This window comes from Dermacentor andersoni, chromosome 6 (assembly GCF_023375885.2).
Source record: "Dermacentor andersoni chromosome 6, qqDerAnde1_hic_scaffold, whole genome shotgun sequence".
In the NCBI taxonomy this organism is placed as follows: Eukaryota; Metazoa; Arthropoda; class Arachnida; order Ixodida; family Ixodidae; genus Dermacentor; species Dermacentor andersoni.
The window spans coordinates 23,570,001-23,596,255 of NC_092819.1; the positions used below are offsets into that span (position 1 = coordinate 23,570,001).

Here is a 26,255-nt window from a genome sequence, read left to right on the forward strand (position 1 = left end):
GAAGAAAGAAATTATAAGGGATAATCTGCGCGATTAATATGTGCGATAGCAGAAAGGGAGGCGCCTTGCTATTTGTGGCGTTAGCTGTTTGCCTAAGGGCAACAACATGCCGGAGCAAATATTCGCAGCAACATGAGCCGAGTCTATGGTGCAGCAAAAATCCGGAGACCACTCGGCACACCCTAATGGAATGCGAAGGGATTCACCCAGTGACACCCGGAGGTAACGTACACCTTCCAGAAGTGCTTGGATTGAAAGTGAACGGAGGCAGCAGCCGGTCAGCAGTCGAGATAAGCCAGAGACGTTTAGGGTATTCGTCCGAAAAAGCAAGGAAGAGATTGATGCGACCAGATCCGCTGCAACGTGGTTATTTTTAAAGTTCTATTAACAGCGCGAGGACGCCATAGGGGACAGAATAGAGAACAGAGCGCTCTGTTCTCTATGCTATTCCCTCTGCTGTCCTCGCGCTCTTAATCGAACTTTAAAGCATGTTTCACCAACAAACCCAATCTTACAACCGTCTTAAGCATAGGTAACCGTGCAAAGTAGGTGGAGAAGTTCTGAGGAAAAGAAAAAAAAAAGATTAAGGAGACCGTATACGAAAATTCTAGAATGAGAAGCATGTATAGCATACATGTGATTAAGTCAAGCAGGCTACGTGACTATTTGTCACAGTCCCCTTTTCGAAAAAGATGCCAATAAATCATCATCACCAGCATCATCTCTTCACGTTGGCTGTCTCGTCCATATTCTTCCTCTTCTCCCCCCTTTTTTTTATTTATTTATTCATTTATTTGCGCTTTCATTGCGCCATGCGTGCGTGCGGATGTGCGTGTGTGCGTACCACGCCGTTGTATCTTAGACGTGATGCACCTTGTCCCACTTTTTTCTGGGGTTGATAGAGAGACCACAGAACACGAATGAACGCTAAGGAAGAAAGAAAACCTTATCTTTGCCGGATACCTTCAGGGCCGGAGAAGCTGAACGAGGGCATAAGGAGAGCCGAGGGCCTCAGAACACCAGTGCAGGCATTTTCAGGAATAAAAAAGACCCCCCGAAAAAAAGTCTGCCTTGTGCGCTCAAGAGTTTGGTCAAGGTATGCTTTTACACTTTCGCATCTGGCGCTGCCGCCAGTAATCTTTCAGACAACCCGGGATTTACGAATCTGTGTTCTTTGTACAATAGTTATCCAAGAATGTTTCTGACAGCTCACATTCTCTTCTGCTCCTTCATTTGTTGTAGTTTGGTTTTGCTAAAGGTTTTTACCGTTAGTGTTGGTCACGTTCGCTTTGACGGCGTAGTTTTATTTCTTGCGGTAATCTTACCCAGAAGCAAATGATCAGATTAAAATTTAGGCAGTTCTTTTGACCTCAGCCCCGAGTTATCGATACGGGGAGAGCATCAGTTTATAACAATGGATACTTGAGTAATATTATAGCAGTTCCAAGTAACAATATATAAGTATTCGAAACTTTTAACGAGCTTATACTGTGAGGCACACGAAACAATCAACACAACACTCGCTTGATGAGTAGAAAAACTAGCTTTGTATCTTTCTGACTGAAACTCTAAAGCTGGAGCTGTATGTACGCAGGTGGCCTCAGTTACTCAAGGGCTTATAAAGTGTGAGACATTCGAATTTACAATAGTCAACACTCACAAACAACGATATACTTCTAATTGCTAAAATGTCAGAAATCGCAATAAGCCAGCAAAACTAATTGATAATTGAGGACATCACAGTGGATGAAATAATAGCAGTTGTTAATGGGCTAAGAACTAAGGCAGCTGGGTTTGACCAAATACCTGTTAAGCTAATTAAGGACAACATTGACATATTAGCGGGTCCCCTCCTTCACCTATTTAATCACTCCCTTGATTCTGAAACATATCCTTCAGAATTAAAAATAGCGAAGGTAATTCCGATTTATAAGGACGGAGATCGCTCTAATCCATCAAGTTATCGGCTGATTTCAATTAATAGCGTTATCAACACAGCTTTTGAAGATATATTCTCTGTGCACATAAACAAATTCATATCCAAATACAATATACTGAGCCCCCACCAACACGGTTTCACACCTCATAAATCCACTTCTTCGGCTGTTTTCACCCTGACGCACCTACTGAATACGGCTCTTCAGCAGAATAAAATTGCGGTCGTTGTCTATCTCGACATAAAAAAGGCCTTCGATACTGCTGACCATCAGATATTACTGAACAAGAGTAACAATCTAGGGTTTAGGGGCAAAATCCTGAACCTGCTTTGAAGCTACCCCAGTAACCGCAAGCAACAAGTAATGCTTAAAAATTATACGTCTACTTTACAAACCGTACTAACTGGTGTGCCACAGTGTTCCGTTCTTGCGCCCATGCTTTTCTCACTTTACATAAATGATTTCCCTGCAACGCTTAGGCATTCACAGGCTTTGATGTATGCTGACGACACCGCTCTTCTATTTACTGGAGACAGTCTGCTTGATATACAGGATAAAATAAATGCAGAGTTAGATAATGTTTTTAAGTGGTTCACGTCCTATGAACTGACCCTTAACCTTATAGTAAGACTAAGTATACAGTTTTTCATTCCAGGAAGAAAAAAAACTTAATACTGAAATACTGGACATATCGTTACGAGGTACAAAACTACAACAAGTTGTCTGCTACAAATATTTAGGCATTTTCTTTGATTCAGACATGCACTGGAAAACTCACATTAAACACCTTTATTCCAAGCTTGCTTACGGATGTTATATTCTTCTTAAGGCTTGTGAATGTTTCGCATATGCTGTCCTACGTATTCTGTACTTCTCCTTCATTCAGAGTCACATATCTTATTGTATTGACTCATGAGGGAACACTTTTATAACTTACCTTGAGCCTGTATTCCATCTGCAAAAACGCGCATTAAGAATTATCACCTCTTCTAGGTGCACACAATCCAGTACGTATTTGTATAGCTCATTGCATGTGTTGCCAGTGCATGCATTGTATGAATTGAAAATTGCTGACGTAATTCATAGTATTATCGAAACCAATAATCCACTTCTAATTACCTTGTTTAAGATCCCGTTACGAAATACAAGAGCTGCAACTAATCAGTGTTTTAATTTGCCCCCATGTCATAATCTGTACGGGAAAAGGCTCGTGGAATTTAACGGCGTACTTATTTGAAATTCTCTGCCAATACATATAAAAGAAGCCCGTAACTTTAGGTCTGCGGTGAGAAAATACTTGTTTGAAAAATACTGTCGATAAAAGCACACTTCTTTATATTTGCATTCCTGTCTAAGTTGTACATGTCAATTGCTCAAGTTGTGCATGTCAATTTCATTCTTATGTATTATGTCTGTTTTGTTGCTCGCGCGCGTTAAGGATAAAAGAACACTCAGTTATATTTACCTTCGTGTCTGAGTTATCTATGTTAATACTACTATTATGTATTATGTCTGCTGCTTTTGTTTGCTCGCGTGCTGCGTTTTATATTCTAAGTTGACTATGGACCCGGGACTAGCCAATGGCTGTGGGTCCAGCAATGCTTTCGTATTTTGTAAAATATGTGGTAAATAATGAATGAATGAATGAATGAATGAATGAATGAATGAATGAATGAATGAATGAATGAATGAAAACACACTTTCAACAACCGGTTCTGTTACTTTTTAAACTGTTTTAATGACAGTATTAGATCGTCCTTCAAGTACACTTTTCACGTAGCTCCTTTAGTCAAGCACAACTATAAAGCAACTGCTTACGACTATAAAGCACGTTACATGCCTGTGTTTTATACCGTGTTCGGCACAGCTTTAATTTCCTTTACGCATTAAGATGTCGTTACAAATCTCTATGCTTCCCTCATAACGACACTGCACCTCAATGGACAAGCTACGCATTGCGACTTCCGAAAGATGCCATGGTGCTGCCCTTAGTGTAAGCGCAAGCAGTAAATATTTGCACCAAGCTCTATTGCAGTTGAGCTGTCCCGAAAGCAGTGATTAATACTTGGGGGCAAGTTATCAAAAATAATTTTTCCGGAAAGTATTTTTGAAAGTGTCGAAGATGAAAAGAAGCCTCGCTATGTACATTCGGCGCCATAAAGTTTGTGGGACGTCCAGTTTCCGCGAAAAACCGGATTTTCAGCCGAGATTAAACTTGTAGCCGGTAACAAAGTAGCGAACTATGTTAATCGTGCAATTTCGTACCAGCCGCACACTCGTACTGGAGAACAAATTTGGAATCAACTTTTTGTGTTCATACTCGGGAAATATTCGGTCTTTTTTCTCAGATACCGCGACCCGCTAACTCTAAACGCCAACGTAACGTCTTTCGTATTCGCCTATACTACATGTCTTCGCGTTCCTTAGGATTACAAGCATGCCGCTTATCTATATAAGCACACGACAGCGCTAGTGGCACTGATTGCATGTTCGGAGGGTCGCTACTCTCGCACTGACCGAAAATACTGCCCCCAACTGCGGTTCACTTCACGCATAGTAACAACGGTGAAGATTCTGACGCCATTACCTTCTCCGCAATACGTTTGGAACTATCGCAGTTCTCGGTTACGCTCTCGGCAGAACTTCGGAAGCGAAGAGTGGACACCTGGGGGCGTTTCGTCCGATCGATCTATCGATTTGTAATCGCGACTGAGCGAAGAAAGAAGAAAGAAGCAGCAAACGATGACAGAGGCTCTTCGGGTCATTTGCACCTTCACGGTACGGCACCACAGATGGTGATCTCGATTACTGGCTAATGCGCCTGAGGTGCAAACAGGGGGAACACATGAAAATAAAAAGAGGCACGACAACGACTTTACTTCCTTTCACGTTTTTATGTATTTTATTATTATTACTTTTTGTAGAAAGTTGTGGGCTTTGTCCGAACTATACGGATCAGGGAAAGCGATGCCCATCGCATTTATGGGCTAGTAAAACCACCGTCGTTGACTATGCTTGAGGATACCAGTCAGTCACATGACAACACCGTAAACCAACCGTGAACAACGACTAGTGAGAACTGCGCCATCACGTAATGCACAGTCGCAATTCAGAAATTGCTGGGCGGTTCTATTACTTCTGCACGACGGTGAACATGCAAGACACTGTATGTCGATCCCACACGCGGCACCTTCGTCTCTGCTTCGTGTGACGCTTTATTCGATGCTTCAGTGCAGAGAAAGGATACCCTCGAAGCTTCGACCCTTCTGCTGACCATTCTGTGCATTCTCTGGCTGCACTTGGCAATATGGTCAAGGTATACAGCTTTACGTCATGATGACCCAGTGACATCATTGAGGGCAGGCAACAAAAAAACAGACAATCTCTTCTGGCATGAATTTCTCTGGTAGGCAAGGTTAATACACTTGACCAAGTTTCAGATGTCACCTGGCAAAGATTATTGCTCAGTATGCTAAACAACGCAGAACAAGTGTCAACGTAGACATGAGCTGGTACCCAATTTCACGCTTTTCTTTTCTTTCTTCTAAATTTCGTTGATTTGATTTCACGTTTAGGACGCCGCAAGGTCGTTTAACAAACCATCGTAAGACGTCGTCCACAAGTAGGGCTACCCCAGGCTCTCTCATCTGAGGTTTGGTATAAGGATTAACACTTAACAGATAACAAGTCTTCACAATGTTGGGATATTATTTTAGCCTTACATTCGTCACAAGTACGTGGTACATGATGTTCCTACGTCCCGCACCTCTCTATACTATAATTACTCTTTGCAGATATACTGCTTAGTAGCATAATCGATTGAGTTAGTTGTCGTTGCATCATTGAAGATTCTGTGTCGCCGTTATACGTTCGGGCTTCGCGCGCGCGCGAAAAAAGAAACAAACAAAGAAGATACTCTACATCTTATGCGAGCAAGCTTGGCCAAATAAAGAAACACCTGCGCCATCTACTGTAACCGTGAGAGGAAGGAGTGGCACACACATGTCACAGTGGCGCAGGACTGAGCAATCTCTGTGATAAGGCTTCTTCTCCCTGAATATTTCTCACTCTCCGCTGCATTCGTAAGGCTGCTATGGTAAGGCCACGACGCATCCAAAGCACGAACGGTGGCATGACCAGTCGCTCATTTCTTATTCTACAGCTGCAACAGCGTAAGCAGAGCAGGGGCTTCAGGTTATGAGCCCTGCCCCCTACCTCAGAACGCTAGGCTGACGTGCATGCATGCACGGCTAGGCGTGCGTACGCACGTGCATACATACATACATACATACATACATACATACATACATACATACATACATACATACATACATACATACATACATACATACATACATACATACATACATACATACATACATACATACATACATACATACATACATACATGCATACATATGTATTTATGGCTGGATGGATGGATGGATGGATGGAAGGAAGGAAGAAAGGAAGGAAGGAAAGAAGGAAGGAAGAAAGGAAGGAAGGAAGGAAGGAGGGAAGGAAGGAAGAAAGGAACCCGAATCTCCTCTTAAACTCTGCTACAGGGGTCATAACCCAGAGAGAAAGAAGGGGAGTGTAAAAATTTACCTAGATGTCTAGAAGATGTCAGTCTCAGTGAACGGGAATGACCACATGACCCCCTTTTATCAACAAAAAGACAAAGAAATCGAGTCTTACGACGCAAAACCCCCGCGGATAGTTCCGTTTGGGCACGCGATATCGCATTTCACGCGCCGGGAGCACCGAGATCGCGCCGCTGCCTACCAAATAGCCGCGGCCTCCTGCGCCGGGAATGGAATCCGCGCGTCATTTGCAGCCATTTGCCTAACGGGCAGCCGACGCGCTCTGGCCTCTTCTCAAGAAGCGAGACACTCGCCCGCGCATGCTTCTTCTGGAGAGCGGCTCGCCTGTTTAAGTGGCCGTTTCTCCAAATCTCGCCGTATTTGCATTGTTCGCTGCATTCGCGTCGTCTCTCGGAGATATTGCATTAAACATGCCGTGTCGCTCTGCTTTTTCTTTTCCTTTTTCTGTTTTCAGATTTCATCAAGAAGAATGACGGCGAGCACATTCGGGGAACCGGTGAGTGTCCCACTTTCCTTATTTATAGCGGCGCTTTGCTCGTCTTACCCTGCCGCCATTACGTATGCATACTTCTCATCCTTAGATCAGTGTCCCCCAGAGACCTTCTGAAAGAAAGAAAGAAAGAAAGAAAGAAAGAAAGAAAGAAAGAAAGAAAGAAAGCTTAAAAGTGCCAGGCAGTGGCAGCTAGTAGCTGGCGTAGGAGGTTCGTACTCTTTCTTCTCCTAGGTTTAATTTCATACTTCAGCAATGCTCAGAATAGCGGGCTCGTAAAGGCACGTACAGCACCCATTTCTTAATCCGAATGGCTCTGCGGTGAGCATATACTGCTATAGATATCACACGTTGATTACGTCATAAAGTTTCCTGCAGAAACTATTAGAGGCACGCCTGGCGCAAGTATCTACGGGAGCAGCGAATATGACGGTTCAGTGAACATGGCAATAATGGATAGTAGTACATGCGTTTGCCTAAAATTCGTCTATGTGTCTTCAAACAACTTTGCGAAACCCCATAATCTAATTCTTTTTTTTTTTTTTTTTTTGTAAATCCGTCGTTTCTCCTGTCACCTTCCTCGCCTCGGTCCTCGTTTCTGTTTACTTTCTTTAAATATTTTAACAGCATAGCCAACACATTATTAGCGAATAAGGCTAGTCAACAGTAAAAAATTTTTTAAAGAAAAACGTACAAGTCATATATGAACGATGGTCTATTGTTTAGTCAGCCCTACGTCCTTCCGGTTACGTTTATACGTTTCGTACCAAGAGGAAGGACCGTGGAGAGACACAGCAGTATACGCTATTGTTATTCTAGCTCCGTCTTGGCTCCCGCGTCTGCACAGGGGAGATGTTTATGTCGGGAGCGACCCTCCGGGCACGCAGCGCGTTTCTCTCTGCGTCGTCGTCAACGCTGACCTGTTCTTCCAGGTCAGCGTTCTCTTATGGTTCTTTTACGAGCGTCTCGGGCCGCCGAGCCTTATCTCTTTCTCTGACACGATTATTTTTCTTTTTCTTTTTTTTCGCATAATCGAAGTTTCTTTGTAGCGTTGCACCTCGAACTGCGCCGATAGACTGGCATGCTTTCACATTCGGTACTTACGAGGACACTGCGCTAAACAGAAAACACTGCTTCAAATTGGTGCTTGTTCCGCTCCTTATTTTCGCCCTCTCTTTTCTTCTCTCTAGTTGCTCAGAAAGTGTGAACACGAGAGAGAAAGAAAAGAAGATGAGGCGGTTAAGGGGCAGGTCTTTGAAAACTGCAAATGTCAGCCTTGCTATATGCAGGGCTTGCTACCTCGGATGGATGAGATTGAAAGGATTTAAAAAGGAAACAAGAAACCAAATGATTCAACGGTAAAATAATGTGAAGATAGGGTATTGTAACAGACATAAGGTGTTCATAAAGTATTCTAGCGAAATCCATCTCATGCGTTTTCTGAGTACATTCCGTTTCGTTTCTTGGATTGAGTTGCTTTCTGACGCTTCGTCAGCATCACTTTTCAGGAGAAAAAAGAAAAACATTTAACTGAAGTGTGCATCAAGTATTTTCTAGTCCTGCAAAGACAGAACTTGAGGACTACGAAGACGAAAACAAACACGAAAAATGGCACAGACTCACAAAATCGGTGTTATCAATTAATTGCCAAATGATTCGTTCTAAACGTTCGCGTTTAACCCTTTTCGTATGTTGTTGGGTGTTGGTTTCAATCTATCCAGTGTGGCCAATCCCCCTCGTGCGTAGAGTTTCTCACTATAGTAGTATATAATAACTCTACGCCCTCGTGGGTACGAGCCATGCTTTGAGGCAACAAGAACAACAACAACAACATACCAAGGACACGGCTCGTGCCCGTTGTTATCTTCGCAGCCATCGGATTCCATATTCGCGACACTAGCAAACTCTAGTCCACATCCAGTCCCCGTCGAAATCGCGCAAGCGTCGACGGCCACGTTCGGCTGCCTCTCAGTGGTGGCTGTCTCGCGCCTTCGTTTGCCGGGCCCCTCGCAGAGTGCGACCAGAAGATCCTGAGCCGCAAGGAGTCCAACGGCACGGTGTACTCGCCCAACTGGCCGCTGCCGTACCAGGCGAACATCGTGTGCCGCTACTACATCTACGGCATGGAGGACGCCCAGCACCTGGAGCGGGTGCGGCTCGACTTCGACAAGTTCCACATGGACGACCACCGCGCGGACGACGGCCACGAGTGCACGGACGCTTACCTCAAGCTGTACATGCAGGTGGGTACTCTTATGGCGCGGGGGCCAGATTCAACGGGTGCCCTTTCGTGGACCGGTTCTACAGCTGCTATACTCATTGGTTCTTGAATGTGTGGCATACACAAGATACAGCTGCAACGTAAAATATATAAATGCGCCCAATGACCGATACACGAGCGCGTTTTTGCATTCCGCCTCCAACGCCGTGCTCCCGGCTGCGGCCAGGAGTCGATCCCGCGACCTCGTGCTCAGCACCATAACCACTGAGTCACAACGGCGGATATATTGCGAAGTGTCGCGTGAAGGAGAGAGAGGGAGAGAAATTATTCGCGATTGTACGTAACGAACGAGTTACATGTAAGCAGGGCGATACATATTGGCTTGACAAAAAGTGGTGGCAGCAGTGCTGCTTATATTTGTTTCATTTCATTCGAATTCGCAGAGAGAACGCATCCGCGTTCTCCAAAAAGCTGCATCGCTACGAGCTGTGCTAGTCACGTCATAAGAAGCGTGTTCGTTTCGAGTCAAGGATGCTTCGGCTTTCAAATCCGTTCTCTGATGTGTAATTAACTTATGACTACCCTGTTATGGGGGTGTTTCACATTGCTGTGTCAACGGAATTTTCACAGTCAACTTAAACATCTGCCGTGTTAACAGCCCAGGGCGCCCCCATCAGAATGACGTAATTAAAGCCCTCTGTACGTCGCATATGAGCTCTTGATAACTTAAATGTGACACTCCATTCGCATTCGCCTGTTTATCATTCCATCACTCGAATCCTTGAGGTATTCCGTGGACCCGCTCAACCATGTCTTTCTTTCTTTCTTTCCTTCGTCCTTCCTTCCTTTTTTCCTTAACTCCTTAACTAGCCTGTGATGCGTGCTTGTCTCCCTCTACCGCGCTGTCCTGTCAAGCAGACGACGAGAAACGGACGACGATTAACTCGCTTGTCCGCTTTCGCTCGTTTTGAATCTATTATTATTTTGTAGCTGCGTATGCGTGTTTCTTCCTTCCGTCCTTCTGTCCTTTGCTTTTTTTTTTGTTAGTTTTGCGAGCGTTTTATCTCATTCCACGCGGTCTGGCCCTTTCTCGTGTATGCGTCGTATGTTGAAGACACAAAACAAAACAGAACTTTGCGTTCACAACTGGTCCGTCGCGGCCGCCGTTGAAAGGCCGCCCTGCTTAATGGTGCATTGAGCTCACACTTTCTTGCGTCGCTACTCCTACAGTTTAGTTGTTGATCATCGGCTTACCACTATGCCTGCCCTTCGCCTCCGGCGTATCGGTAGCCCACACCCGCCTACGCGAGTTTTCACCAAAGCCATCAATCTTGATTTTCCTCTCTTACCCCTTGATTACCCAAGCAGAACCCTTTCTCTTACATTTTGCACCGCAACGTTGGATAATGGTGCGTGAAGCCATTCACCGCCGTTTATTTCAAATTTTGCTACCGGCCGCAACCGCTAAAATCAGAAACACTGCTGGGGCAGGCAAAAAAAAAAAAAAAGAAGTGTGTGTGTGGGGGGGGGGGGGGGGGGAGACACAGGAAATCCACACAAGACTGCCGCCTCAAAAGCAACACAAGTGTGCTGTGTCAATATTTTCGTCCGTCTCGTGTCTTCAGGATGTTCAGGGACGGCCCAAAATCAATTTGGTCCACTCTTTCAAGTTCTGTGTGAGCGTCATTTAGTCTTCTCGTGTGGTGCTCGCACACAGGGAACGTGGCCGTGCTTTTGCGCACATCTAAATAGACGTCGCATCCGACAGCGCTCTCATGTTTCCTTTGGTCAACGAATCGTGGAAGGTAAGAACAGCTTATGACACGAAAGAAAGTTTGTGCCCAGAACGGTTGAACTGGCTCTATTACCTCCTGTCACGTATAGTTTCCGTTCACGTCACGACACTTTTCCTTTTTCTTTTTCTTTTTTTTTCGTATGCCGCGGTCGGCCCCGGTTTGCATTTCTATAGGGGCGTGGAATCCAAACGACGCCTGCTGAGAACTGAGATTTCCACGCACGTATTAACACCAGAGGTAGTCCAAATTGAGTGGAGCTCTATATGCGCTTATACGACGTCCCTCGTATAGCCTTCGGACTTTAAGATGAACCGCTTGAACAGAGCCCTTTTTTTAACGTTATATATATGAAGATGGCGAGCGTTCTCCAGCACGGTCACAGAGCTGGTTTGGTGGATCTAGTTTTAGGTGTCTTTCTTTTTTTCAGTTTAACAACTCTTACTCACATAAGCGCGAAATGCGAAAACGCCTATGTACTTAGATTTAAGTACACGTTAAAGAACCCCAGGCGGCCCAAATTTCCGGAGTCCTCCAATGCGGCGTACCTCATAATCAGATCGCGGTGTTGGCACGTAAGACTTCATTATTTCTTTTTTTTTTTTACTCGCATAAGCTCGGTGGTGGCCAAACGATATCACTACCACGTTTAGGTGAGTATTTAACAGACAAAGACCGCCGAGGTAAGGCTTCCTTTTTTTTTTTTTAACGCCTGTGCCAGCGAGTGTGAATGCAAGCGAGGAAATGCCTTGAGCGAGCGAATGCGAGAGGCACTGGCACCGACACCCAACACTTCCGCCAAATGTGAGACAATCGAATCACATAGCAGGGCAGCCCTATTCAGCCGTGCTATACATGCCGCCGGACTGTTACCTCGCAGGGCCAAGAGGAGCGGCAAGCCGTGGACGAGTTCGACCACGCGTTCTGCGGAAACCAGGCTCCCCCGGCGCTCATCTCGGAGGGGCCTCGGCTGGTGATGGTCTTCTCTAGCGGACAGACCAAGGGCACGGGCTTTCGGGCGCGCTACTCGTTCGAGACCGACTACAAGGTTCGATTCGGCGACCTTCCTTCCTTCCTTCCTTCCTTCCTTCCTTCCTTCCTTCCTTCCTTCCTTCCTTCCTTCCTTCCTTCCTTCCTTCTTTCTTTCTTTCTTCCTTTCTTTATTTCTTTCTTTCTTTCTTCATTCCTTCCTTCCTCCCTTCCTTTCTTCCTTCCTTCCTTCCTTTCTTTCTTTCTATTTCGTGGCGGTAGACGTGCTCTGATTAAGTTCGGAGCAAAAGTTCCCGTAAATTTGTAAATATCAAATTTGTGGGATAAGGGGAAGTGCCGAGTACCGGGCTCCTCGCTCGTGTGCGCGCGCAGTCAGTATTGTAGTGAGCTACGTTTTCAATTTACAAAACAAGAAGTACAGATATTTTTTTGCTAGAAACAGAGCTCGTCGTAACATGTACATTCCGGGCGAAGACTCTAAGCATAAGACTGATATAGATTAACATGTGCAGAAATGTAGTCCTTAAGAAAGCGCGTGTGTGGCTGTCCGAGTCCACGTTCATTGCGCAAGATTTCATTTTAACTCAAGATCGCGCTCAAGGAAGAATGAAATAACAGGATGACGAAGGAAGATAGGATAGAGCGTCACTCCTTCTAATCGGGATAATGCTTAAGGACCAGATGACAGCTTCAGGCGGCCATCTGTCAAACACCGGTTATATCATATCTCATATACCGTTTCTAGAATAAGCATAAAGATTTTCGAGGTGCTAAATTAATTGTTAGTTGCAACCGTACGAGGAAAACAGACAATAAGGTAAAAGAAAGCACCAGGAAAGTAAGTTGTTATCTTTTAATTGAAATGTAGAAATAATAGGAAAAAAATGAAGATGAAAGCAGGCGAAAAGGCAAGTTGCCACAGGTCGGGATCGAACCCACACCTCCGCCTTAAGTGCGCGCAACACTTTCCACGTCCGCCATCTTGACCGCAATCGGCGCTGGCTAACCCTCCCAGGGCTACATCTATAGTGCACGTCCACAAATACCCGAGAAATTGGACTGCAAATTGACCGCCGCGGTAACTTAACAGGAAAAGCAACCCACGGGCAACGCGGAACATGTGGGTTCGACTCCCACCCGCGGAAATTTCTCCTTTCGTCCACTTTCGCTTCCATCTTCCTAATTATTTCTACACGCCACTTAAAACACAATTAAATTACCCCTATGCTTTTTACGACTGCGCTGTCTGTTTTCTTGCTGCGGGCACACGATTTCTGGGCGTTGTTTGTTGGGCGACGGTGAGCAAGAAATGCGTCAGTCACTTCACATCGCACAAGCACTGCACCATGTAACCACCGAATAACCCACGTGCACGCTTTTCGCAGGTCCCGGGCACCCCTTCGCCCAACAACACGTGCCACTTCTGGTACCTGAGCGAGTCGCAAGCGACGGGCGACTTCAACTCGCCTCGCTACCCGGCCAACTACCCGTCCAGCACCCGCTGCGAATACATCTTCCTTGGGGGACTAGGCGAACAGGTCAAGATCGTCTTCAACTACTTCAAGACCAAGGCCGAGCTCGCCTATCACGGATACAAGTGAGCCCGCGTAGCTTCACTCTACGCGATAGCTACTCGCGCATGCTGGGCCTTCTCCTCATCAAGCGGGGTTCAAGACATACCTAGATTTGAGACGTGTTCACTGAGCACCGGAGCTGTTGAGTGCCCGTGCCTGAGCGCTAAGCATGAAGCAGACGACAAAACACAGCCTCGCGTTTGCCGTCTGTTTTAGAATGTTGTGTCAGGGTGTAAATATGCACACACCGGCCCTAGTTATCCCTCACGTGAGCTGCATATTTGCATGGAAATTAGTTGAAAAATGGTTTCGGTTGCCTCAACGCGTCTGAAAACGAGATTGCAGATGCACCTCGTAATGTAGGCTTAAACGCCGCGATGACGACGTTGGAATGGTGTTGGTTTTCGGTACATTCTCCCAGAATCTTCGAATATTATCGCTTCGCATTGCCACTATAGCGCTGCCCTTTCCTTTGCGGAACTGTTCTTTCAGCGAGGCTTGCGTGGAAGACTGGCTGGAGATTTACGAGGTCTCAGCCAAGGGCGAATCCAGCAAGATCGGCCGCTACTGCGCCAAGACTGCTCCGGGGCCTATCGTGTCTGACACGGGTGTCAACATGATGAAGGTCATTCTACACACCGACAGTTCTGGTGTTGCCAGTGGCTTCAGCGCTACCTACTACTTCCTCAAGGACGTCAACAAGTTTGGAGGCAAGTCGCCCATATCGGCACACTTTTATCAACTTCCCGCGACCGTAACGCATATCCAGTCTGTCCCTTGGTCGAGAGCGAAGCGTATTAGCGACGACGGAGTATCGTGGGTCGTCTTATCACCGCCCATTACGCCAAGACAGTGACACGTTCAATGTTATCATACTAGAGCACTACTATATACTGCCACGCCTCAGGAACTGCAGGCATACCATCGCACGTCTATTTTTAAGCCATAACGTTAAACAATGACAATTTTTGGATCGTATTACTCAAGCAAAATTGCTTCACCTTCAGTAAACATGGCAAATAGAAGCGAATTCTTCAGTGGCATCGTTAGAGTTTACCACGGCAAAAGTTAATTTTTTAGAGACTTCGTGAAAACAAATGTCAGCATGTCAAGATGACGATGTGAGGTAAGCGTCAGATCGAGCATGACGTGACTGAGTTCACCTGTAGTCGCACCATGACCAGCAATTCTCTCCTCTACGCACTTTTCTACGCCGCGATTCAGTACTGTTACGTTCAATCGGAAGATTGAACGCTTTATCTATTCGCTCCGTCGTGTCAATACGCTATTAGTGATTCCCCCGTAGTATAACGAATAGACCAGTTCGCGACACACGTCCCTTGCTTGCAGACTGCGGCGGAAACATCACGGGCGAAGAGAACGGCCTCATCACCAGCCCCGGATACCCGAACCCGTACAAGAACGACCGGCAGATGTGCAACTGGTACATCACGGTGCGGCCGGGACACAAGGTGTTCCTACACTTTACCCTCTTCCTCATTGAGGGGCACCCAGGAGGTGAGACAGTCTACCTCTGAACTCATTGTCCCACTGCAGTAGCCCTGGTCACTTATCACATTTGCCTGCATCTCGCGAGAGCCCTTTCTAAAACATGCTTTCTTTCTTTCTTTACTTTTATTGGCATTAAAATGAAAGAGAGTTAGTCACATATAGGGCTGAAGGTTACTTCTCTGCAGATATTATCACAAATAATAAGAAAAATATTGTAAGAAGAACCGCCGCAGGTTCAGAAAACCTAGAGCGGTGTCGTGTAAGAAAGTACATGGAGTCTACGAATAATCACACTGAAACATACAAATACAAACAGTGTGTTTGTAACACATGCTGACTGCTGAGCAGGGTTTGGTGCCTTTGAGTAGAATATATAGTGCCTACGAGGCGCCAGATACGTCATTTTGGCTTCGTATGGTGCAGGTTCGGCTTTATTCTTTGGCGTTCTTGCGGCGAAATTTGGTGACGATGCGTTTGCTTTGTAACTTTACTTTGCCTTACGTTAAGCAAAGTTTCAATCCTCAAACTTCTATACGAAATCACGGGACGCGGAGTCAGCGTACGCGATGATTGCTCCACCCTTTGCAGAGCGAGGATGTCCCAGCGCCGTGGTGCGCGTCTGGAAGAACCTGTCCGACGCGCCGCTCGAACTGTGTGGCGAGGGCCTGACCAATGACACCAGAGAAGTGATATCCACCTCCAACGTGCTCAAAGTATCGTAAGTGCGACGGCGCGAACGTACGCAACACCATTGCGCCTATTTGTCGTTGTGGATCAGTGAAAGGTTAAAGCCTGTAAAAAGCCTGTGTGCGTTAAGAATCAACGCAATAGTACATCCACTGCAACATCTCTCATAACTCCCGTGTTGCGTTGAGGCATTCAACTCAGTCATTCAATACAAGAACAGTATTTCTTAACTGACCTTCCATTCGCGATCGGCGCACCACTGCGGTTAGAACCCGAAGAATCCTTTCAGAATGGCGTGAATCTGGACTCTATGCCATATAATCTTTATTTGTTTATTTCATCAAAATTGTCGTATGGCTACGAATAATTCATATTTACTATAAGCATTGAACAGAATCTGCAATTTTCTTTTTTTTTTCTTTATTAATTTTGCGGAGCTGAGAATGGGGGAGGGGAGTTGAATAAGGTATGGAGGTAGCTGTCATCATCTTTGATTATGATGTTTATTTCTCATTTTTGGTCTCAAAGCGGTCATCATCGTCAAATATGGCGAACACGTGCATTTTTATTCCAAGTTCACTAGATGTTATATACTGTGGCAGCAACATTGTCGCAACCGCAAAGCAGAGAGAAGCTTAATCAGAAAACAGTAGTCCGAGAGGTCGCTGCATCGGTTCGGGGAAGTGCTTCTAACACCTTAGCGAAGAGTCATTTTCCATGAGGATTAGCGTTATTTTTTTATTTATATATCAGTGATGTGTGAAGCATTTCATACTATTTTCAGACCGCAAGCTTCGTCTCTTATTACTCGTGGCGAGAAGCATACGCTTGTTCCCATGCCGGACTAGCGTGTAGAGGAACAATTGGGCTTGAAAATCCAAAGCGATGCGGCCACGTTAGGAAGCGCATATTCTGGCTTGTGCTGATATATTGACTAATATATTGAAAAAATATTGACTTTGATGAACTTTGCTAATTGGTGGGCTCATGCTGCCAGTTCCTATAAATGTAACTTTTCTCGTCTTCTTTCTTTTCTTTATTCTCGATATCAAAAACAACAACTTTACTAGAAATGCCGAAAATCCTGTTGTTCTTCCGTCTCTTCTTACAGATTTATGACCGCGCAAAAGGCTGTTGGAAATGGTGGATTTAGGGCCGTTTGGACAGAAATAAGAGAAGGTACTTTCTCGTTTGTATTTGCGTATTATATATAAGGAGTTGATACTTAACTTGGACTTGAAATATTTCTGTTTATGTTGTGTCATTCCGACCTGTGCCTTACCGTGTACACTCGCGCCCTATTTAATTCGATGTATTCAGTGACGTCTGGCCAACAACCTAACTGGCACTGATACTCGTTGAGAGAGTACAATCACAATTCGCTGTCACTTTCTTACCGTAATTCATCATGCGGAGCGTCACGACTTCCCGTATTCAGAGCACTGCAGTGCGCAGATCTGGGAAACCTAAAGTACTTACATTGCCTACCAGCACTAAAATAGAAAATTATTTTTTTGTCCAATTAGAATAACATTGAATGCTATCTTTCTTCCTCTCTTTGGAAGCAATGGTGTATTTCTTTTTCCCGTTCTCTCTCTGTCTTCCTTTCGCAACGCTTTGTGCTTTCAGAATTTGTAGTTTCTATGGCAGTTTGCGATGCGTTTATTTCGCCTTTGTGGCGTTTTGGCAATTCTGATACGTTTACTTCTCCCTTGTGACAAAGAGCGGCCATTACGACCTCCTGGTGCCAACATCTTGTCGTTTGTTCATGTCAATAAATATATTAATTTCGGTCAAGAGCACGCAACGATCTCGCGTTTGACCTTGCACACTTATTCGAAAATGCGTACCATTCCCGAATGTTGCTCGGTTCCATCTCACCTCCCGTGCCCTCTTTCCACAGACCCTACCTGCGAAGACCTAAGGTGCGCCCTCACTGGTTACTGCATATCTTCGCGCCTCAGGTGCAACGACTTGCCCAACTGCGGAAGCAGCGACAACACCGACGAAGACGATTGTGAGCCTCTTCTCTTCTGCTTTCTCACTTCTACTAGATTTTTTTAATACCTTTGAGGCTACTTTAGCCGCAAGCAAGAGCAGTAGATGTCCTTCACCTAACTTAACCGAACGTAATACCACTATCAAACTTTCAACTTTTCAGACTGACCCACCATCTGATGGTATGTAATGTCGGCATCGCACCCCCCATTCCCATTACTGCTTCACCCCTTGCCGCCTCATCAATGCCTATCTCAAAGCGATGGCAAGAAATGCGACTTAGCGTAGAGGGAAGTGAGGAAAAAATATAGAAAAGATCTGCATTGCCGTCATGGCTTGCTCGCAGTGGTTAAACAGGTCTGGAAGATACATGCAAACATTGCGTATTTACTAAACGCCGGCCATCTTCATAACATTCGGGCAACGTTCTGATTATGCGTCCAGTTTTGTGCGGCCTCCGAGCATGTGGTGCTCCGCTGTTAAAACACCGCAGCGTGCCATAATCTCGAAGGCCTGTGATTCTGGCGCACTGCGATGATGCAGCTCGTGTTCGGACATGCAAAACGCGCTGCGCGCGAGCTTAAACGCACAGAAAAAGTCGAGTTCTTTTTGCTGACTTGAATTTCTAGCGTCAAAGACATGTATAGTTAACGGTTTACACTAAAACAACCGTTGATTTCAGCTTGTCAGGTCAGTGATATGGGACAGCGGGTGCCGAAAGTAATAGACGACGGTGAGCACTTGTGTATTGGACAGCGCGTTTTGGCGTTATTTCTAAAGCCTTAAAGCACCAAACAAACCTAGCCACTGCGAATCGCAGCCGTAATTGATGCTACGCCACTATGATTATAACTTACTGCCACTAAATTCTACGTAATGACGCTGCATGCTGAAAGTTGGGAATATAAATCTGCTATATTTATCGAAATATGCTGCGGCTCTTCCGATACTGCGGAATCTTTGTTTCTACATTCATGTGATAATTTTACCAAGTCATTGGAAAGGGGCCATGGGTCTGGGATTTCTTTAGTATCGCTGTGCTCATTTTCGTTATTGGCACGAACGAGCGACGGGTGTAACAAGCAGTCAGAGCACCTCGTATTTTATTGTGAAAATTACTGCTAACATTAAGCACAGTACGGTTTAGGAACATAAATACACCAATTCTAATATGCTAAAGATGCATGGCAAACGTTAATGCTCACAGTGAGACCATTGCGCATTACAGCGCAAGATGGCGCTGCACTATTTATTTATTATTATTATTTTTCTTTGCGGGATAGCACCCTAAAGGGTGCATCACTGCATCACGTGTCTTTATGAAACAAAGCAAACTTTACGAAAACTTTTTTAAGTTAATTTTATTGGTTAAGCATTTGCCAATAGTGCTGAACAACCACGTTTGCATGACATCCCCACGCAGGTCACGTAATCTATGGAATAAACAACAGCTGGTTTATTAGAATAGCAGAATGGTTGCCAAGGAAAGGGAAGCGTAGTCGAGCGCTAGGTTAGATGGGGTGACGAGATTAAGAAATTAGCAAACTTAGGATCGGTTCAGCTGACGCAGTACAGAGAAATTTGGAGACCTCTTCAAGAGCCCTTTGTCACGCAGTGTATTTAAATAGAATAGTGATCATGATGATGATGGCGAGGGAATGTCTGTCTGAACTATACTCGCTATATCGTTCAACTATACTGGCTGTACTAAACATTATATTAACAAACTGTTGCGGTTAGTGCTGTTTATGATAAATACTGGCAATCTGACTCACCAACGTAGCTCCTAAAAATACAGGAATCTTGTCACTAAGGTGCCGATCAAAAATCACTCGTCTGATATTCATGTATCAATCAACCGCCAGATGAACTTTTGCACGTCTGAACGTGTTTCTTAATATGAAACAATAGCTTGCTAGACACAAACGTGATCAAAAACTTCCAGAATACTTCTCTCACGGTGAACATTCCACTAGAGAATAAAACATCTTGAATCTTTTCGTTACTAACCTCACGTTATTTAGATAAATTTTTGTTCAGACCTGCTGGAAGATCGCCCCCCAAAAAAGAAATCAAAATTCTTGGAATTTAGCCTACACGGACATCTGCGAGAGCGTCTATAAAGGCGCTGCTAACTCGAATTAGCCTAGACTTGAGGAGGGAACGGAAGAAACTGACACATAAGAAGCCGATCAGTGAGTTAGCGGTAACAGGGAAAATAGAGGAATTCCGGATCGAGCTACAGGACAGGTATTCGGCCTTAACTCAGGAAGAAGACCTAAGTGTTGAAGATATGAACGACAATATTATTGGCATCATTAAGGAATGTGCAATAGAAGTCGGTGGTAACTCCGTTAGATAGGATGCCAGTAAGCTATCGCAGGAAACGAAAGATGTGATCAAGAAACGCCAATGTATGAAAGCCTCTAACCCTACAGCTAGAATAGAACTGGCAGAACTTTCCAAGTTAATCAACAAGCGTAAGACAGCTGACATAAGTAAGTATCATACGGGTAGAGTTGAACATGCTCTCAGGAACGGAGGAAGCCTAAAAGCAGTGAAGAATAAACTAGGAATAGGCAAGAATCAGATGTATGCGTTAAGAGACGCAAAGCTGGCAATATCATTACTAATATGGATGAGATCGTTCAAGTGGCTGAGAAGTTATATAGAGATTTGTACAGTACCAGTGGCACCCACGACGATAATGGAAGAGAGAATAGTCTAGAGGAATTTGAAATCCCACAAGTAACACCGGAAGAAGTAAAGAACGCCTTGGGAGCTATACAAAGGGGGAAGGCAGTTGGGGAGGATCAGGTAACAGCAGATTTGTTGAAGGATGGTGGGCACATTGTTCTAGAAAAACTGGCCACCCTGTATACGCAATGCCTCATGACTTCGAGCATACGGGAATCTTGGAAGAACGCTAACATAATCCTAATCCATAAGAAATGGGACGCCAAAGACTTGAAAAATTATAGACCGATCAGCTTACTGTCCGTTGCCTACAAAGTAAGGTAATTACTAAGATAATTGCAAATAGAATCAGGAACACCTTAGACTTCTGTAAACCAAAGGACCAGGCAGGATTCCGTAAAGGCTTTTCAACAATAGACCATATTCACACTATCAATCAGGTGATAGAAAAATATGCGGAATATAACCAACCCTTATATATAGCTTTCATTGATTACGAGAAAGCGTTTGATTCAGTCGAAACCCCAGCAGTCATGGAGGCATTACGGAACCAGGGTGTAGACGAGCCGTATGTAAAAATACTGAAAGATATCTATAGCGGCTCCACAGCCACCGTAGTTCTCCATAAAGAAAGCAACAAAATCCCAATAAAGAAAGTTGTCAGGCAGGGAGATACGATCTCTCCAATGCTATTCACAGCGTGTTTACAGGAGGTATTCAGAGACCTGGATTGGGAAGAATTGGGGATAAGAGTTAATGGAGAATGATACCTTAGTAACTTGCGATTCGCTGATGATATTGCCTTGCTTAGTAACTCAGGGGACCAACTGCAATGCATGCTCACTGACCTGGAGAAGCAAAGCAGAAGGGTGGGTCTAAAAATTAATCTGCAGAAAACTAAAGTAATGTTTAACAGTCTCGGAAGAGAATAGCAGTATACGATATGTAGCGAGGCACTGGAAGTCGTAAGGGAATACATCTACTTAGGACAGGTAGTGACCGCGGAACCAGATCATGAGACTGAAATAATCAGAAGAATAAGAATGGGCTGGGGTGCGTTTGGCAGACATTCTCAGATCATGAACAGCAGGTTGCCATTATCCCTCAAGAGAAAAGTGTATAGCAGCTGTGTCTTACCAGTACTCACGTACGGGGCAGAAACCTGGAGGCTTACGAAAAGGGTTCTACTTAAATTGAGGACGACGCAACGAGCTATGGAAAGAAGAATGATAGGTGTAACTTTAAGGGATGAGAAAAAAGCAGATTGGGTGAGGGAACAAACGCGAGCTAATGACAACTTAGTTGAAATCAAGAAAAAGAAGTGTGTATGGGCAGGACATGTAATGAGGAGGGAACGTAACTGATGGTCATTAACGGTTACAGACTGGATTCCAAGGGAAGGGAAGCGTAGCAGGGGGCGGCAGAAAGTTAGGTGGACGGATGAGATTAAGAAGTTTGCAGGGACAACATGGCCACAATTAGTACATGACCGGGGTAGTTGGAGAAGTATGGGAGAGGCCTTTGCCCTGCAATGGGCGTAACCAGGCTAATGATGATGATGATGATGATGATGATGATGATGACGACGACGACGACGACGACGACGATGATGATACATAATAGGTTCCGGATTGTGATGCTGTGTGATGCTGTGTGATGCTCCTCTATGTCTTTGTATGTGACAGTGGTACAGTTCGCCATCTGAAAGACTCTGTGGCGAGAGGCCACAAAGATGGTCTTGAGTTGTTCATTTTTCTCTTCTACCTTTTCTTTTTATCTCGTCTTTTGTCCACCTCCTCCCCTTCCGCAGTACAGAGAGAGAGGAATAAAGGGAAAGGTAACGAGATTAACCAGAAAGGAACACCCGGTTTGCTACCTTACATTGTTGCCCAGTACAGGCTAGCCAACCGGAGAATCGCTCCGGTTAGCCTCCCTGTCTTTACTTTTTCTTCTCTCTCGCTCTCTTGTCAGCAGTCCGGAATCACGTGTGCAATAAGTTGAACAGAAGTAAACGCACGCTCAGTCTACGCGTGCCCCTCCGTGCCGCAGGCGTGCGCAGCCCCGAGCTCAACCTGTACCTGGTGGGCGGCGTGTCCGGGGGCTGCGCGGCCTTCACGCTGCTCACGCTGTGCCTGGTGTGCCGCAGCAGGCGGAGGCGGCGGCGCCGGAGGAGGCGGCACCCGCCGTTCGGCGACCGGCCGCCCCTGCGGCCACCGCCGCCCGGAGAGGTGCCGGCCATGCACTTCGTCTCCATGGACACCGTGTGACTAGAGACCACCGTCTAAGAGCGACGAGGCACCCAGGAACTGACCACTCCTCCACACACACTCCACCATCATTCCTTCCCGACACCCGGGGTCAGGGAGGATGGACAAAGAACGATGCGGAGCCCAATACTCTGCACGCCGCATTGTTACCCATACTTCCCTCCGAAACCCGCTTGTCTGCCTACCTGCGTAACTGGGTGGGAAGGTGCGGCCGTGTGCCACCTTGAGTCGCATTGATTGGCTCCGATGTGTTAAGTTGAGCTAGGTAGACGGGTGAGCTAGTTGGTCCTGCATCGGAGTTTTAGCTTGCCAACGAACTGTTACCGCTTACGGAATACCGGAGAGACGGAGAGCTGGTAGTGCCATCCTGCGACGAAGAGTTCCAGCTACAGCTACAAAACTGTAATTGCAAGATCATGTTCTACTTAGCTGCTGGCGTAAATACGTCGGCAGCAATGATCACTAAAGTGTTTCGCTTTATTCCTTATTCCTTCCGGCGAGGATACTTATGCAATACAGAAGCGCGCCTGGCACGTTATAGCCGAACAAAGCGTCACAAGTTGTCGCTACCAGCACTGCTACAATATGCTGCCATCCCATGTTCCGGTATACCTTGAACTGAAATAGCACACAAACAGGCTGGAACACTTGGTACCGAGTGATTCAGCGTGTTTCTTAATTTGTTCCCTGTGTATTCAGCGATGTCGCTCTCTTCAAGAAGCAGACCTAGCTTGTTCGTCGTCGATAGGATTCTACAGGCAAACGAGCGATCAAATTAATCTGTTCGCAAGAATAGCAAAGTGGCATGAAAGCGAGACAAAGAAAGATGTAACAACACCGTTCTCGCGATGTTTGTCTTATTTCGCATGAGCTACTGATCAGGACCACAACATTAAATGTGTCCTAGTTCCCTCCTTAAGATATAGCGTTCGCTAGTTTAAAACTATAACTCACATCGGGTGAATACACACGGGTTCTGAATTGCCGTGGCGACACAACTTTTGCGTGTTTCGTGAAGTGAACAGGAGGAGCCTGGGCTAGCGTCGAAATACAGTTTCGCGCTGCTACGGCTGACGCAGACGGGCTTACTACTGCCAGATGCAATGAAGTTGCGATGTCCAGAAATACAGGTGAACACTAGCCTGCAGTTTCTCAACGTCCTTCGTACACGCTCCTGCTCAAAATATTTCAGAGCACCTGACGCCTAAAGAGAGGGGTTGGTCAGGCATATTGCGTCATGAACAGCTTCCGTACGTAATCCTGCCTCCAATGTTGTTGTTCACCTTTATAATGCCCATGTTATCCCTCCTCGACTTTCGTCTGCACGGCGCCAGAGAAGGGTGCCGCTGAGGCGGCAGTGTCGTTGTTTGACGCGCAATGCGTGCAGTGTATTGGATTCTCGTGCGGTTCTTTCGTTGCAGAGAAGCCACCTTACGAAAGACAGAAGTAGCACGGTAGAGCTCGACGCGCGTAACTGCCCGCAGTAAAAGGTTGTCTCTCAAACCAGCCTGCTTATAACCGCCACGATCTTGGTTGCAATTCGGTACTCTATCCTAACGCTAACGCTTACTTGACTTTGTCCCTCCCTTTTTTTTTTTCTTGCTGATATGCGAATACGTTTATATGACCTAAGCAAAAACGACGCCTGGCGTGTATTGCTACGCTGAGCGCGTACGACCGCGTTGTAAACGAAACCGAGAAATTTATTCTTTCGGCGAGCTTACTCGCGAACTGCTTTGACAAATCAACGAGTCGCAGGTCTAAAAATTACCAGGTACTGTGACATAAAAGTGCTGGCAGGCGGACGCGAACGGCTTGAGAGGTGCGATCCTTTTGCTGTCTGCTTTTAAGGGCGTCGGGCACAACGCGGAGTCACTTCCAAATCTTTGCACCGCAAGCGTGAACCGCGTTGCTACTTGAACAGCGACGCGTGAAGCGAAGTGCTGTGCAATCCCACTCGTTTCGGTGACGGCGAGCGCGGGCTGCAAATGTTGCAACACTTCAGTGCCAAAACCAAGCCTCAGCCAGAGAGCGCTCCCCGCTGACCTCTGCTAGTGCAGACCAGTGGTGCTTCCGGAAACGACGCTAGCGTCGCGTAGCGGCGCTCGCGAGCGAGGCCCTGCCGTCCTGAGAAGCCATGAGACGGAGCGGTTGATGCAATGGCGTCGAAAGCGAGTACCAAGCACCGCCGACGTAGGCGCAACATTACGCGAATGCGCACTCTGTCCGAAGCCTACCATGTGGCGGCCGAACATGCAATTTTCGTAAAGGCAGCGAGGCCAGTGAAACCTTACAAGACTGAGATCCCTCCCAAGTCTACCCTGCTTACCTTTCGTTTAACACCGTTATTCTCTTCATCTATTTTTTTGTTTCAATTGCTGTTTCCTCCTTTTTTTCTTTTTTACGCCGTAGCGCAGTAGCAGGTTTGGCCAACTGACAAGCTCGCAAGTCAAGCACTTCGATGCGGTCGAACAAGGACTGCTACTGCGAACACATGTGCGCCAGTTACTTGTTTTCCACTTTATTTTCGGAAGCTACGTCGCGAAAACGACTCGCTTAGCGTGTGCGAGGTTCTGCGTTACGTCACAGAGTAGCCAGTGTTGAGCGATCTTGCAAGCCTGGTTTGTTGATTTAGACAGTGCTAACTTAAACGTTAGCTATCCCATAACCGAGGTCACGAAGGCACTAGCTTTTCTTATGCAGTCATTTTTATTCTTCCCTTCATCCCTCTGTCACAAAAATACTCTTCAGCTAGGTGTATAACAATTTTACCGCTTGCCGAGTGGATCGAACCATGTTAAACGTCTCGGGCATAACGAAAAATTTAGAATGCATTAGCGAGGTCCAGGAACTTTCCTTCGTGCTTTGAGAGCATATTCAAGATCTTAGGATATATATGTCATATTGACGGCCGCAAGGACCAGCGGGGAACACGAGATAGGTAATTTGATAATGCAATAACGCTATGCGAATGTGAAAGGAGCGTTGTTCCTTGTTTGTTCTTTTAGCAGGTTTGTTAGTGTTACTGCGGAATAAGCAACCATCTGTTGACATTATTGCAAGTAAAGCAAAGAAGTGTTTTTCGTCTTTCCAGTGCTGATGTCGTTATACGATGCTTGATAATGCTGGTGCTTTCGCAGTAGGTATAACACTGTCTTGAGAGACGCAGGCATCTGTAACAAGCTCGCGAAGTTTGACTCAATAAAGCGTTATCTGTTATATTCGCACACAGCTACGCGCAACCTGAAAAAATGGCTTCGGATTTTCGATGACGTAACGTGTAGGTTGCAGGTAGACACCTGTTTACCATGCATCGCTAAAGTGCACGCACTACAATGTTATAGCTGCGTGTGCAATGAAACCAGTTATACATAGCATCAAGTATGCTAGAAGCCCTCTGTTGGTCTGGCCTCGAAGAATGACAGCATTCCCGAACCAAAATTAGCTTCTCGTGATTCGGCAGCAGAGGCTCTCCAACAAATCTA

General features: G+C 45.7%; 1 protein-coding gene across 1 annotated transcript in view; it reads left to right on the forward strand.

Annotated features, from left to right (window-relative positions):
- Positions 1-25,989, forward strand: part of LOC126521378 (cubilin-like) — a 259,243-nt gene extending 233,254 nt beyond the window's left edge. Inside the window, exons 7-16 of the mRNA XM_050170068.3 lie at positions 6,996-7,037; positions 9,045-9,274; positions 11,926-12,093; positions 13,421-13,632; positions 14,102-14,319; positions 14,960-15,127; positions 15,710-15,839; positions 16,920-16,987; positions 17,712-17,825; positions 22,553-25,989. Of these exons, the coding sequence (XP_050026025.1) occupies positions 6,996-7,037; positions 9,045-9,274; positions 11,926-12,093; positions 13,421-13,632; positions 14,102-14,319; positions 14,960-15,127; positions 15,710-15,839; positions 16,920-16,987; positions 17,712-17,825; positions 22,553-22,770 (1,568 nt within the window). The 3' untranslated portion in view covers positions 22,771-25,989. The remainder of the gene's footprint in view (positions 1-6,995; positions 7,038-9,044; positions 9,275-11,925; positions 12,094-13,420; positions 13,633-14,101; positions 14,320-14,959; positions 15,128-15,709; positions 15,840-16,919; positions 16,988-17,711; positions 17,826-22,552) is intronic.
- The last annotated feature ends 266 nt before the right edge of the window (positions 25,990-26,255 follow it).